This window comes from Artibeus jamaicensis, unplaced genomic scaffold (assembly GCF_021234435.1).
Source record: "Artibeus jamaicensis isolate MK-2021 breed Jamaican fruit bat unplaced genomic scaffold, CSHL_Jam_final contig_64, whole genome shotgun sequence".
NCBI lineage: Eukaryota > Metazoa > Chordata > Mammalia > Chiroptera > Phyllostomidae > Artibeus > Artibeus jamaicensis.
The window spans coordinates 13,439,486-13,454,908 of NW_026521911.1; the positions used below are offsets into that span (position 1 = coordinate 13,439,486).

The following is a 15,423-nucleotide window of genomic DNA, read 5'->3' on the forward strand; positions in this document are numbered from 1 at the left end:
AGATGAAGACACTTGGGATGGATTTAAAAGGGGAGGTGGAGTTTGTTACATGGGTAAGTGAGGAAAGGCCAGCAGGTGAAGTGGGCAACTACTGGTGTTCGTCAATTAACAAAGCATTTGGTAGAATGTAAGATTAAAAGACAGTACAATGTATGAACTAAAGTGATATGTTTTGGAAACTCCACTGTTTTCAATCACTGACTAAACTCTGTTTTTGTGTTTTGTTTTGTTTTTAAACTAGGATTCAGTAGAAGATGGCTTTTATTTGCCCTGGGATTTTCAATTAAGCAAGAATAGCTGAGTCAGCCCCAGTCTGAGTGTGATTCTGATGTTTAGTGCTTCCTAGAATAGAGCTTGTGAAAACATGGCCCATGTGCAGCCGGGGTAGTTCATGAGCTTCCTGCAGAGAAATAAATTTTGGGTAATTTTAAAATGGAGAATCTTGTCCCCACTCCTGACTCAGTGCATCAGAATCTCAGGAAAGAGAACTGGAGTCTGTACTTTTTAACAAGTGGACTCATAGGAAAGTTTAAAATCACTGGCCTAGGTACAGGTTTACTCTCAAATAATGCTTTCCCAACTTGAGAATTTAAATCATTTAATTACCTGTTTATCTTAGCTATTCTAGCCAGTGCCTTACCTTATTTGGTTCTACTGTTATTTGAATTCCAATTTCCTGCACCGTCTTTGTCTGGGAGAATTTCTCTGCTCTTTACTACTGGTTACCCCTGCCCCGATATGATTCAGGAGGTTCATTCTAGCTTCATTTATTCTTCCAATCAGTAGAGTTACCATGACAACTTCACATCTGTGTCCCTCCACTTGGCTGCACATGAGAAGCACCAAGTGGCTCACACAGGGCCCATCTGCACCAGCAGGCAACGGCGACCCAGTGAACCTCATTTGTGACAACAATTCAACATTGTTATTAATCACCCGGAACCAAGGACTCTGGAAGTGCAGGTCATGATCTCATTCCACTCTTGCTATTGATTTCTTCCCAGCTGATGGGCCTGCAATTGGGGATAAAGTTATTCTGCAAATAATGGAAAAGTCTGTTTTTTAATTATTGCAGGGACATAGAAACTTTTTGCAATTACTTTCATCTCTTCAGCCTAGGTTTTAAATTCAAATACATCCCAGAGACACTTTTTAAGTGCCTACTACATCCCAGGTCCCATCAAGTCTTCCTGCTGTAGATTCTTAAAGAAATCAAACCAGTTTTTACATTACCACTTAAAAAATTTTAAGACAATGCAGTTTAAACAAAGTTACAGAGTTAAAGCTCTTTATCTTTAAGTAAGTGGCCATTAAAAATAGAAGGTCATTCTAAATTTTTTTTAGAAGTCATCAGGAAAATAAGCTCCAATCTATACATTGATCCTGTTCTTCTGTCTACTGATCTGTCCATCCATCTTCCATCTCATAATAACCATAAGCCAGGCTCAGTGCTGGGTGCTGGGTATCCAACAGTGAGCTAAACAATATGGTTCCTTCCTATTAGAGGTTCACAGTCCAGTGGTGGAAAGACTCCTGGATGGCAGATGCAAATAGGAAGTTCCAAACTCTAGTCCGGTTCTATTTCTTACTATTCGTATAGCCTCAGGGAGTTGCTTACCCAGCCTCTGAATTCTCCATTTCCTCATGTGAAAGGGGCTGCCCTGTCTGTTTCACAGAGCAGTTGGTAGGATTGTATTTGAATTCACTCTACGACTTCAAAGTACAATCTGAATATAAGTAACAATTATGAATGAAGTTTGATTAAAATGGCAGGGGAGCTTTGGCTGGTGGAGCTCAGTGGATTGAGCATGGGCCTTTGAATCAAAGGATTGAGGTTCGATTCCCAGTTAGGGCACATGCCTGGGTTGCAGGCCAGTTCCCAGAAGGGGACAGGACACATGGGAGGCAACCACACATTGATATTTCTCTCCTTCTCTCCTTCCCTCCCCTCTAAAGATAAATGAATAAAATCTTTAAAAAAATAAAATGGCAGGGAACACCTACCTCTCTGCACTGTGGAAGGAGACCTGAGTTCTAGCAGGGGTGTCCAACCCACAGCCCACTGGCTGCATGTGGCCCAAGATGGCTATGAATGCTGCCCAACACAACATCATAGATTTACTTAAAACCTATTTTTTTCTCATCAGTTTCATTAGTGTTTGTATATTTAATGCGTGGTCCCAAACAACTCTTTTTCTCCCAGCGTGGCCCAGAGACGCTGAAAAGTTGGACACCCTTGTTAGTCCTGCCATTTCCACTGACTTGTATATCCTGGCAGAGGCTGTGTCTGGTGCCCTCTTGGCCTTAGTTTGAGCTGGTTGATTTACAGCTCCATGATCCAGTCATTGTGTGCAGAACACCTACAGAAATGCACAGCTTGAGGGTCTCTTAGAAGCTAATCAATTTCATCTTTATGACAGGATCCCACCTAAGAGGCTGATGACTCTGTTCTCAAAGTCCTCTAAGGACAGCAATGCCTCGGCCAGTCTTGTAGCTCAGTGGGGAAGTTGTCTGGGAGTTGTGGGGAGTGGGCTGCAGGGGGAACACAGGTAACATCTGTGTTGGCTATGCAGGGTGTTTTTAAAACTGGAGGACATTAAACATCTGGATACCAAATCAAGGGCATATCATGGGGACAGAAGCCATGAAGGGCTTGGCCTGCCCTTGCTATGTGCCTAAAAGGCTCTGCCTATGCAGGTGTGAAGGACCTGCCAAGCCACAGGCTCTGGATCTCTTCCTGCAACTCTAACTGGGCACCTCGCACAGCTCCCTGCAATTCACAGCCCCAATGCGCCCCATCTTCCCGTGGGGGCTCCAGTGAGACTGATGCATTCGGGATTTTTGCTGATATCTGCTGCTAATACCATTGTCTAAGGACTGCATTTGCTTTGTTGCTGTAGTGTTGGAGGGGCACGTTTGGGGGGATGCAATTCAGAACCGATGCTGAGTTTCAGCACTGCAGGACTAGAGGGAGCTCCAATGTGAGGGTGGGAGAGGCCTCCAGTGTGAGGGTAAATAGGACAGACTCAGGTTTGAACCAGCTGCTTGTCTCTAGAAAGGTCTCCCATCACCTCTGAACCACTCCTATGTGACATGGGGACAACGATACACTCTGAGCTCTCAGGGCTGCAGTGAGACTCCAAGGCAATAAAGGTAGCATGAGTGTCATGGTACTGGCGACTCAGGAAGTGGTGGCAGTTATTATAGTCCAGCTCACGGTTCCATTTCTGGAGCCCAAGCTCAACTTGCCATGACTGCTGTTATACCACGACGCACATCAAATCTGACAAGACTTCCTCTCACTTTTACCTTCACATACAACTAGTGGCCATGTGCGGTAGACTCCTCTTCCTCAGTGCTCTGCTCTGTGTTCACACCCTTTTCTCCACATTTAGGACCCCGTCAGACTCTACTCTCCTTGTGGCTGGCTCAGTTAATACAGCAGTTCCCAGTGAGCTCCCCTCTCAGAGGTGAACCAGGATCCCCGATGAGTGCAATCCGACTCGTCAGCGGAGTGATCTCCACACACACCTTGCACATGCTGGGCCAACGCAAGAGGTTGCGAGTCCTCTTTCTCAGATTGGAGAGAAGAAACTCAGGAAGACCATGGCAGGCAGCGGTGAGGTGAGTGCTCTGGAGCCTGGCTGTGAACTGGGGCTCTACTGTGTGATAGATACGTAACGTTTTCCAGGTCACTGTAAATCTCAGTGCCCTAGTTTCCTCTTCATGAAAATGGGCTGAGTGGCATTACACACAAGAGATGTTGAGGGGCCTAAAGAGTCAAGCACCGAAGGACTGCCTGGTGCATTGGAAGCTCTGAACAAATAAACAGGAGCTATTGTTATCTCACAGGGGTGACTCAAGCATCCCATCAGGAAGCGAAATGGCTTTCAGCTGTAGGTAACTGAAAACTTTGACTCAACAGGCTGGAAAGAGGAAATGTATTTCACAAAACAAGAAGTCCAGGGGAAGACAGCTCCAGGAGTTGTTTATTCAGTGGCTTAACAATGTCACCAGGGACATCACCACCCTGGGCAGCATAGGGTTGTTCTGAGAGCTGTTTTCCTCATGCCTGCGGGATGATCATCACAGTTCAGGCATCTGGCAGGGGAAAACGTCCAGGGAAGAAGGAGCTCTTGAGATAAGAAAACCTCTCACACAAGTCCTTTCACCGATTGCCCTCGCATCTCTTTGACCAGAATTGTCACTGGCAAGGGGATATACTATAGTTGCCTGAAGTTAATTAGTACTTACTGCTTGGTGCTGGGAAGGGCCAACTCTTGCTTAAAGCATACGGTCATTTAGGGAAAGAAAATTGAGGAAAAAGTGCCCCCAAACCTGGGGATTTGTTAAGAAGGAGGAAGGGTCAATCAGCATTGTCTTCCTCACTCCTAGTCCTGAGAGCCTGTGATCCTTGGCTAGTTCCAGCCACACGTTTTGCTTTATGCAGTTCCTCCTGCTTGAACTCATCCATTAAACCTTTGTACTCCAGGGACAGTGCTGGGCCATTTCCACATGTGATTCAAAATCTTTCTCTCATGATTTTGATCAAGAACCAACAATTCAGTGGAGAGATTTTTTTCTTACCATAATGAATTACCCCAATAGTTTCAATGTAAACTAGACAATGCACACATTACTGACTGGCTTATATCTGCTCCATAGTTGGGCTGCAGACTCCTCAAGGACAAGGAACACAAAGAGACTAGTCAATTTGGATTTTTCATGTACTTATGAGGGTCAACCATAAAGACCGTGCTTAATCAATGCTTGTTGAACCTATTCAGAAGGTGGTCTTTAAGTGACCTCTCTGGTAGATGCCCGAAGGGACTATGCTTGGCATCATGGGAGTCTCAGGGGAGAACAAGACACTTCATTTTGTCCCTCTGAAGCTTGTGGTCCAGAGACAAGTTCCTGTGATAAACTATGTGAAGTTGGAGAAGTCCGTCTTCCAACATTCACGTTACCTTTTTGCCTTTAACTTTTCTACTTGCTTCCAGTTACCTTTCGGACAACATTGACACCACACTGGGGTCCCTGCTGAGCCTTGTTTCCATCTCCAGTATCTTCGACAGGATCTTTTTGATTTGTTCCTTCTCATCCCTCACCCATACAAGCAAACAAACAAAACTATCCTTCCTAACTAAGTCCCAATCTCTATGGTCCTGGGAAATGCTGGTTTAAGATGAGTCTCCAAGAAATCAGTTCATGCATATGGTTTACAATGCTACCCCTCCAGGGCTCATGGGAAATTTGAGGGAATTCCTGTAGGTGCAACGGACTGACACAAGGACATGAATGTAATATGGGAATTAGGGGTTGGCCAGCTGGTGGTGGGGTTCTCTTCTGGCAAGGTGGTCTTTGCTTTTCTTCAAGAAATTCCACAGCAATGATCCTTCTTTACTCTTCCTCTAGTCCAGAACCTTTCAAAACATTTGTACTGTTTGAAGCATCTCTTAAGAAGCCACTCTTTCTGGACTAAACTTGGTGTGAGCAAACACAAGCTTTCATGTACTTTAGAGGTTAATGGGAGATCAAAGTTATTTAAGAAAAGGTCTACTCAGCTCCTGCTTATAGGGACATATTTTCTTCCCAGTAAGGACATTCTCTCACACCTATTCCTTTGATCACTACGGCTGGGATTGCCAGGAGCAAAGGAAGAGAAAGACAGGGTCAGATTAAATAGAAACAGAAATCAGTTTGCTTAAATTTCTGGGGGAATCTGCCTTTGGCTAAAGGAAGTCCAACCCAGAACATTCTAGTTAATGAAGCTCATCTGCCTCCAGCTTGAGCAGGAAAATACAATCTTTGCGTCTGTGTGGGGTTTCTCCCATTCTCATCTGCACTCTCAGCCTCGACACTCACAGATGGCCGAGGCACGTCCTCTGTCCTCCCCACATGGCTCCTTCTTGGTGCTAAAGTCCCAGGCAGGTCACATGAATTAAGTACAAACTCACTAATTTTTTTTTGGTATGGAAATCTCAAAATTTCATCTCAAAAAGAACAAATGAATTCCTTGGGTGATTGAATCCCATGTGACTCAGATGCAAAAATAAATGATCCTTCTGGCCTCGCCTCTGTCTCTCTGTTCCAAAGTGTGTCAGTGACGAGGGGCCCAGAGACAATTTAACTTCCTTCACAAAACATTGTTACATTGGTGTCAAAGAGCCAAACAACCCCACACTTTGGAAGGACTCCTCATACCACCTTCCTTAGATCGACTCCAGCATCAATTCCCAAGCCATGGCACCGAGCACTCCCTAACAGACCCTGGACTGCCCAGCTGGTCTGTCTGGGAAGGTGCCTGAGTGTGAGTCAGAGCTCTCAGCAAAAGTAACACATTTGTAGATAAGCCTGCAAGCTTATTCTTGGCAGAAAATGAAAAGTCCATGTTTTCATCTACTTCTGAATTTTCCTCCCTTAAATGTCAGCAAACTCAGAGGCAAATTTACAGCACAGTGCTCTAATCTGCTAAGAAATCACAGGCTGTAAGGGTTGGAAGGAGACCCCAAGATCACCTAGTAAAATCCTTTCATTTCATAGATGAGGAAATTGAGGCCCAGACAGGGGGAGGGGTTGACTGAAGGTCACACCGATAAAACTGAGAGATGAACCTCTGTCTTGTGACTCCCAGTGGGAGCTGGAACAATCTATTCCTTCTATTTCCCTCAGATGGGCTCTATTCATTTTTCACTTTCACCAGCCTTTAACCTAGTAGTTTACAAAGCGTGGTTCGTGCAGCAGCGGCATCAGCATCGTGGGGGACTTGCTGGACATGCCAGTTCTCTGGCCCCATCCCAGACCTGATGAATCCATGGTCTAACAAGCTCTTCTGGTGATTTTAATGCACACTAAAGTTCAAGAGGCCCTACTTTAAAGTTAGCCCCACCCACCCAATTAGCAATGGGGGATCAGGGTCTAATCAGACCCATCTAATTTCACAACTGTTTTTCAGCTTGGCTTTTCTGGTTACCCAAAGCAGAAGTTCACTTAAGTTACCTGTGAAGAAAAAGAGCTCATTGTAAACCTGTGAGCAGGAACTGGATTGGAATGCCGTCGTGAACTGAGACGCTCTGCCTGATTCTTCCTCGTCTCTCCCATCTGTCCCGTTCTCTCTCCACAATCTGTTCCTTCGCTTCCTACTCTTATTTTTGTCCCTTCATAGCTGGTATTTGCCTTTGGTAATGAACTTACCATGACGCAACACTAAAACTTAAGTCATTGCATCCTTTTTACTTTTTCCCTTCCTAATGGGACATTTTTTTCCATATTGCTTTCCCCCCATGTCTCATTCAGTTCACACTCCTGCAAGGGACTTCATCTGGACCAGCTCATCTTTTGAGCCAGGATGCATGGGTCACATGCTCATCCAAATGATGGGTCACCTTTGGTCTGGTGCTTTTTCCCATCTAATCAACTATGGACAGGATGGGTGTGCGGTTTGGGTGAGTGGTGACTTCTGTGCAGCAATAGGGGCTTCGGGAGGGAACTGGGGAGAGAGGAGGAAGACATAAGTGAGACCAGTCCCCCACCACTAACCCTGTGAATGAGACGTGAGGGAACTTGGCAGTGGGGTTCATCAGATTGGCTTGTCGAGGGCTGAACTGGAGGTGGAGGTTCTGTTACATTGACATAACCCCACTCTCCAATCTACTGCCGGGCCGGGTGGCCTGGAAAACACGGGCTGCAGGCGATCAACTCCTGAAAGTCAGAGAATATCCATCCCTGGGAAGCGCTTCAGAGATCACCCAGCTCAGTGGTTCTCAGCCCTGCTGCTCATGAGACTCCGCGGGGAGCTTTGGAGAACTCATGCTGCCTGGGCCCCACCCCAGGGACTCTGATTTAAAGCCCCCAAATGCTTTTAATGCAAAGCTCTAACAGTTGCTCTAACACACCCCTCCTAATTTTGATGGTGGGGAAATATAGGCTCAGCTACATAATGTGACTGAGGCTCACTTAAAGATCTCAATTTTAACTTGGTACTAGAGTTTCAGTGATTAATCGCAAACGGCCAGAGCTAGAAGAGATCACAGAAGCCTGCGATTCAACCCTTTCATTGTTATTTGAGACTAAGGAGCTAAGTGACTCGCCTACAGTCGGTCAGAAAGCGGGCGGCACAGGAAACCCAGGTCTCCTGACTCCTGCTTCAGTGCTCTGTCCATAACGCGGAGGCTGGGGGACTGAAGGGGCCAGATGAGGAACTAAGCAGACCCAGCTGTAGACTTCGTGCTCACTCTCTCTGCGCGGGAAGCCCTTCCAGCGGCACAGCTGGAACCGTTTGGTGGAGGGTCCTGGGCGTAATTGGACGTAGCACGGACTTGGCTAAAGGTATCAGCACTTTGGAGTCCTGAGGATGGGGAGGAGGCTGATGAGGCTAATCTTTGCTTTCTGCCTGCCTCCCAAGTATGCTGGGAGTGCGTGAGTGTGTGTGAGCGTGAGAGGGAGAGTGTGTGTGTGTGAGACAGTGTGTCACGTTCCTGACGGGCTGACAGCTGTGCTGGAGTCCAGATGGTGAACGGTGCCCGGGTGTCAGGGGTCTTCTGGCTCTGGCTGAGATAAGGTTGTCTTTGTTTTTCAGAATGGCTTTGGTCAAGGTGTTGGCACCCATTGGTCTTGTAAATAGCTAGAAATGAGTCTAGTGGGCACTTAGGAAGCAGGGGCTTCTGCCCCAGGAGCCCCTCCATGAGTGTTGATGTGTGTGGAGGTGGGTGAAGATAAAAGGGTTCCAATGTAAAACAAACACACAAAGAAAAAAACGAGGCAAAGGCTCACCTGATCTGGTGAGTGGGAAGTGAGTGTGAGCCTTTAACACACTCTTTTATGGGGTTGGTGTGAGGGAGGAGAGACAGGAAAATTAATCCCCTTCAAGCTGGTGAGGGACTTCACAGTTGATAAAGCACATTCCCCACACATTTAGCTCCTCTGACCGTCACAACCACTCCACATGGAAGGCAGTGCCTGTGATCCAGGCCTGGGGAGGTGAGGTAGCCGGGCTCCAGGCCACATGGCTATTGATGGGGAAGCGGGCCCACTGCCTCCGGACTCCGTTCCCAGTGCTGTGTCCACCACAGCATACTGTGTGTGTGTGCACACCCCCCTCACATGTGCAGACGGGTCACCCACGGGAGTAGATGTGGAGGCAAGAAGGCGGGTGTTTATTTCCCAGGCATCATGGTTACCAGGGCCACAAGGCATTGGACTGGGAACGCAGTAAAGACACAGGAAATTGGCTCTGGGTCAGCTGTAAAGTCTTGGACAAGTCAGCCTTGGTTTTCACCTGGGTAGAGTACTTTCTGGGCATGTTGTAGGGCTCAGAGATAAAGCATGCAGAGTCAGTAGCCTAGGGTCCACTGTGAGCACCGTAAGTATTTAATAAATGGTAGCTGTTAATCTCCTGTGTGCATGCCACTGGGGGGACTGTGTGCAGACACCCACCTGTCTGCAGGTCAGAGAGAGAAGAGCCTGGCTCAAGGCCAATAGCCATTGGCTCTGCTCAAATCCAAATATGTCTTCAGGTGTCTTCCCCAGAGCCTCCAACTGGTAAAACCAAGTCCCACTTCCCACGCTCACCTGCCAACTCTCCACAGCCTCTAAGTGCTGCTCACACGTTGCTGGTTAAGCAAAAGGACCAATCATTTAAGGTGTGAATCAAACAACAGAGTGGAGGCATTGCAGGGGACTGACATGCCCTGTTGGTTTACAGTTTAGACTCTTGGGTGGGGTGACTGAATCACAGGGCAGATCTTGGGGGTGCTGGGTCTGGCAGATCACAGCTGTGGGGCACCTACATGAGCTTCACTCTTTTCATGTGGAATCTCATGAAATCCTCATAAGCAGCCACTTGAATGGGCATTAGTCCCATTTTATACATGAGGAGGCTGAGGAGGTGCTAAATTCATTGTCAAAAGTCACCAGAAGCTGTGATTCAAGGCTAAGCCTGCCCAGGTTCAAAGTCTGTGCCTGTTCCACCACCTGCAGTCCAGCCCTCATCACCCATGAAGGTTGGGCTCCACGCAGAGGCTGGCAGCTGTTAGGTCTGTGGGTGTGTGCACATTGCTGGGAGCCCCAGAGGACGAGGAGGGTGAAGACCTGGCTGGTGAAGAGGAAGGAGGCCTGGGGTGGGGAGAGTCTTTACTCACACTCGACAGCAAACGACCTCCCTGGCTGAATTCTGTCCTGGCCTCCCATGCAGCCTCACCTCGGCCTTTCGTCTCGTCTAAGTTCCACACTGTGACTTTCAGGGGGCATGCCCTCAAGCCAGGCTAGCCAGGTGCCCGACCCATGAGGGTGCGTGCAAACAGTATGCCAGGGCAGAAGCAGGACTGGGCAGGGGCTTCACAGAGCCCAGAACCTTCTGTTGTGTCTCCTCTGCCCAGGGATGTTCAGGAGCCCCAGGCACATTGGAGGTTCAATTTTAGCATCAGCTGGATCTAATTAGCTTTGGGGGGCACAAGCTCTTTCACAGAGGACTCCATTGTTTCCAGGAACCTGGCAGGAATGTTTATCGTTTCAGAAACTGAGAAGGACTGGCCCTCTCGGTTTTGGACTTTTTGGCTGTGGAGCTGTCTGTCCTCCCTTCAGATGCTAATCCGCAAAGCCCTTCTCAGCCAGGCCTCAGATGAAGCTCAAGGCTGAGGTGGAGCCCAAACTCTCGCTTCCCTCAGGAGCAAGGCAGGCGTGGAATCAACACCTGGAAAGCAGCCAAATGAAAACCCAGAGCAACAGCTCAAAATGTCACACGTCAAATAACTTAATTGGGTAATCACCTGAAGGAGAGTTGGTGAAAAACATAGTCGGGAGGTCTGTGCCTAGAATGACAAATTCAAGATGGCCTGCTTCGGCCCCACCCAGCCTGGGGCCCAGGGACCTGGCTGCATCCCTCGCTCCCAGGAGAGGCTGGAAATGGTATCCAGAAATCCCCACCTTAGACCCCTGGGCAATCAGATGTTCCTGGAGCTGCAAGGACACCCTTCCCTGAGTGCCCACAGAATATACACAGTTCTCAAAGGCAGGAGGTGGCGAGGTGGAGCGGTAACCTATGCACCCTCTGGTTCAGACTGCATGGGTTTGAGTCCTGGCTTTGCAGCTTATGAGCTCTGTGATTTTGGGCAAGTTATTCTTTGTGACTGAGTTTTCTCATCTACAGATGGGATGATTATAGTACCTACCTCTTATGAGGGTTGTAATAATTAAACAAGTTGATGCATGTAAAGATTTTAGGATAGTACTTGGCCTTTGGCAAGCAGTTATCAGTATGCTTTTCTCCTGATCCCAGCTCACTTGTAGGTTCCGTGTGGATTCTCACACCTGTTTCCCACGCTAGGTGCCCAGCTTCTGCAGCACCCTCTTGACACCCAGTCAGGGCTGACTTGGCCCTCTGGGCTCAAGTGGCTGGCAGGGCCCCATTCGCACTCAACATGGGCCCCCCATTCTTCTGCCATGTGCCTCTCTATCCTTGACTCACTGGAAAACCACTAGTGGGGCCTAGACCTGAGTCTGAAATAGCTCCCCATTCATCCAACCCCCAAGTGGCAGGAAGGAGACCAAGACCCTCCTCTTTGTTGGGCAGAATCCCTGGTAGATTCTCCTACACAGACCTTCTACTCTCCTGTTTCACCCGCCCTGAGGCCCTGGAGGCTGTGCATTCCAGCAAGAGGGAGGTGAGTTTGCTTGGATTGCTCTAGACGAAAACTTTTTGTCTCAATTCGCTGCTTTCATCTTTTACAACCCAGCTCAAATGCCACCTCTTTGGTGTGGCTTTCCCCAGTTCCCACAGTCAGAATTCTGATTTCACCAACTGCTTGCCAATTGTGATCTTGGACAAGTTCCTGCCCTCTGGCCACCTGAAAATCCTCACCTGTAAAATGGAGATACAGTCACCAAACTAACCTTACAGGACATTAGAAGGCTCCACTATAAGCCAGTGGGTGTGGAGACCTAGCTCCCCTCCCCTTACCCTCCTACCCAGGCACAGGAGACGGGAAGTACGCATGTGAGCTGACTAACCCAGCGTCAACACAGCCTAATGAGCCAAGCCCTCCTTCTCTGTTTGTGGAATTCCTAGTCGACCTTCCAGGACCAGTTCAAATGTCATCTCTTCTGTGTAGCATTCCTGCTGCCCACAGAGAAAAGAAATTTTCCTCTCCCTTGTATTCTTTGTTCCTATTCTATATCCATTTCCTTGTAACTTTTATTGTATTTAACTTATATAGTTATTGCCTGCCCCCTCACCCTGCTGGGACATTGTTTGAGGTCAAAAACTGTGTTTTGTTCTGTGTGGTAATGTTACAGTATCTCCTGGTTGCCACTCCATAAATGTCCATTAATTCAAATTTAGTCTTGTGTGTTGCCTGGATTATGGAGTGGGCTCTGGGGTCAGATTCTACCTTTATGAGCCTATGCCAAAGGCAGGTTTCTGACCCTGATACTGGTTTTCCTGGCACCAACAAGAGAATCCACAGTTTAGTGCACAGTCTGTGGGAGGAGGGCTTCCACCCAGCCTGGGAGTGGGAGTGGGAGTGGGTGGGTAGCCTCGCAGTCCCGTTAGGCCTCAGCTGCACGCCAGCGGGGACAGTGAGCTGTGGTGTAGGGTCTGGAGGACCTCTTCAGGTAACACTGGCTTTTGGAAGAGCCAAATGGTGTAGTTAACTGTGTTAGTTCACTATATGTGCAGTGACTCTGTTTTCTTTGAACACACATAAAAGTGCATACGCATAATACGACTCTCCATCAATCCTTCCTTCCTCCTGCAGTAGTTACTGAAGGAAAACAGACACATACACTCACGCCATTTATACTTATCCACAATCACATCTTACCCTCACAATGATTATTTGAGCTACATGGTGTCATTACCTCTATTTCATAAATGTGGAAATTAAGGATGCGAGAGAATAGGCAACTTGCCCAAGGTCAAGGAGACTGGAAGTCCCAGTCAGCTCAGAATGCTACTTTGCCATCTGAGAGGCGATTGCTTGCCAAGCACTGGTCTCGAAGACACGAATGACTCTGACATGTTTCCTGCCCCCTCAAGAAGTGAGCGTTCCAGTAGAGGAGACTGATATACAAATAATGAAAAACATAAAATACAAAAAATAAAGCTATGGACTAGAAGCATGTGTAATTGATTGTGGGGAGGCTGAGAAGGCAGTGATCAGTTTCGCCTCAGGGGGCCAGGGAGGGCTCCACAGAGAAGCTGACTCTTGGGGTGGGCCTGGAAGGATCGCCTCGGTTTTGATGGGTAGGGAATGCAGACAGGAGAGAATGCAGGAGCCAGAGGCAGAGGGGACCACACGTGCGTGGAGGAGGACAATACCAGGTCTTCTTGGGCACGGAGACTAGATCCAGAGTGTAGTTGGAACATAGGATTTCTGAGCACGGGCTGGGCTATGACAGGCTTAGTTTTGTACAAAGTACTGGACTTGTTTCTTGAAGGCTTTTAGGGGGCTGCTGATGGCCTTGGAGGAGGGAATGAGTGGAGCTGACCCGCACTGTGCAGGAGGGAGGACGTGGAAGCAGTTTCCGAGTGGAAACTGGGAGGTAAATGGGGTCCTGCATCCTTTAAGTGTGTACTGTCAGCTCCCAATGTCTCTGCCAGTATTGATTTGGGGGATAAGAATAAAAGAACGGGTGTCTCTTTCTTGTTGAAAGAGGCAGGTTGAATGTCAGAATTGCTACAGGGCCCTGGGAAGTATCCCTCCTCCGATCCCCCCTCCCCAATAGAACTGCAGAAGCACAGCTGTTCTGAGTGATGAGCCTGCTTCAACAGCTGGACACCCCCATCAGGGCACGGCCTGATACAATGTGCTCCACCAATGGTAACCATGGGAACAGGAGAGGACGAGAGCAGGCAGCTGGGGTGCCAGTGATTAGCATGCAGTGCTCACCCCAAATGTTAGCTTCAGAACTGGAGGGCTGTCTATCCAAATGAACAAAAGATGTTCTAGATCCATGATTACATGTTCCTCATATAAGCGCATAATTTATAAACAGATTTATAAGTGCTCTATAAATGTAAATTATACATCTGTGCCCAGCGCATAGTATACTTACATATCCTAACACTGACTAAAACAATGTCCCATTCTATGTAATAAACTCAGGTGGCTCTTGTACCATTAGTGCTAGAATTGCAATTGATAATTACCAGGCGCCATGCACTGAGGACCTATTGAAAATCCTCTCATTCCCTGCTTTTTATTTATATTCTGAACTCACCATGGAGGCAAAAAAAACCCCCAGACAATCTCTTTGGAAAACTGCCCCGAAATTCTTTGGCTCTCAAAGAAAATGTAGTGTTAGATTCTGGTCTAATAGAATGACATTTCCAGTGGAATCTGAGTCGAGCCCGAGGGAAGGAATGCTGGTTCTTTGAGTCAGCAAAAGAATTCAGTGTCTGCTCTCCAACACTCCATTAGTCACTGGCCCCAACTGGCCATAGAGCTGTGGGTACTTTGGGGAGGACCAGACAAGTAGGGGTAGTGGGGGAGCTGTAAGGTAGATAATGAGAGGAGAAAAATCTGAGATGTCTCTCAGGCCAACTCTGGATAACACATTAAGCATTCATTCTGTGGTGCAGAAGCTCTGCCACCCTCTTGTTACACATTCTCTCTATGCCCATATCTCTGCAGATAGGGTCATTTTCCAAGGCCTTAAAATCAAATGTTTCCCTGTTGGGCTGCTGGACTGCTCAGAATGTAGCCTTCAGAGTCCCAATAAGCAAGACCAGCAGAAAGAATTGATTCTCCTCAACGAGACACCCCCTCCCCGAGCCCTGGCCCCCAGATGGCTCACCGGGGCCTTCGGAAGGTCAGGCCGTATTGCTGACAGGCCAGTCCCACGGTGGGTGTGTACACAATGGGCATGAATTTCTCCACATCTGAGGTCAGCACGCGGTAGAAGAGCTTCTCATTCCGATCTTGCAGTGTCATGAGAATGATATACCTTGGAAAGGGAGACAAGAACCAAGCTGTTCACATGAGCAGCATAGGTGGCAGCAGGAGAGGCTGCTCATGCAAAGACCCAGGGCTCCCACTCGGCCACGTTCGCAGGCTAACCACCCATCTCCCCAAGTGTGGATCTCTTCATCCATGAACTGCAAAGAACGGTACCTGCCTTATGGTGCTTGTTATTATACACGGTGTAGGTCCTGTTCTAAGTATGTTACGGTAACTCATTTAAAACTCACAATGACTTGTGAGGTAGGCACTACAGGTCCTATCTGAGAGACAAAGGAGACCAAGGCACAGAGAGATGAAATGACTCACCCAAGGTGGCAGACTGCAGAATCTGTGCTCCTAACCACCGTGCAAGATGGTTAGCCATGTTATTATTAATGAATGCAACGGAAGAGTAGTACTCGGAGGGTGGAGTGGGGTCGAGTGCATACCAGTGCTTCCTGAACTGGCCCCACCTACACGCAGG

General features: G+C 47.9%; 1 protein-coding gene across 3 annotated transcripts in view; it reads right to left on the bottom strand.

The window, feature by feature from the left end:
- Nucleotides 1–15,423, bottom strand: part of ME3 (malic enzyme 3) — a 180,410-nt gene that overhangs the window by 74,796 nt on the left and 90,191 nt on the right. For all 3 annotated transcript variants that reach the window (XM_037142819.2, XM_053670798.1, XM_053670799.1), the window contains exon 4: nt 14,794–14,943. In XM_037142819.2, the coding sequence (XP_036998714.2) occupies nt 14,794–14,943 (150 nt within the window). The remainder of the gene's footprint in view (nt 1–14,793; nt 14,944–15,423) is intronic.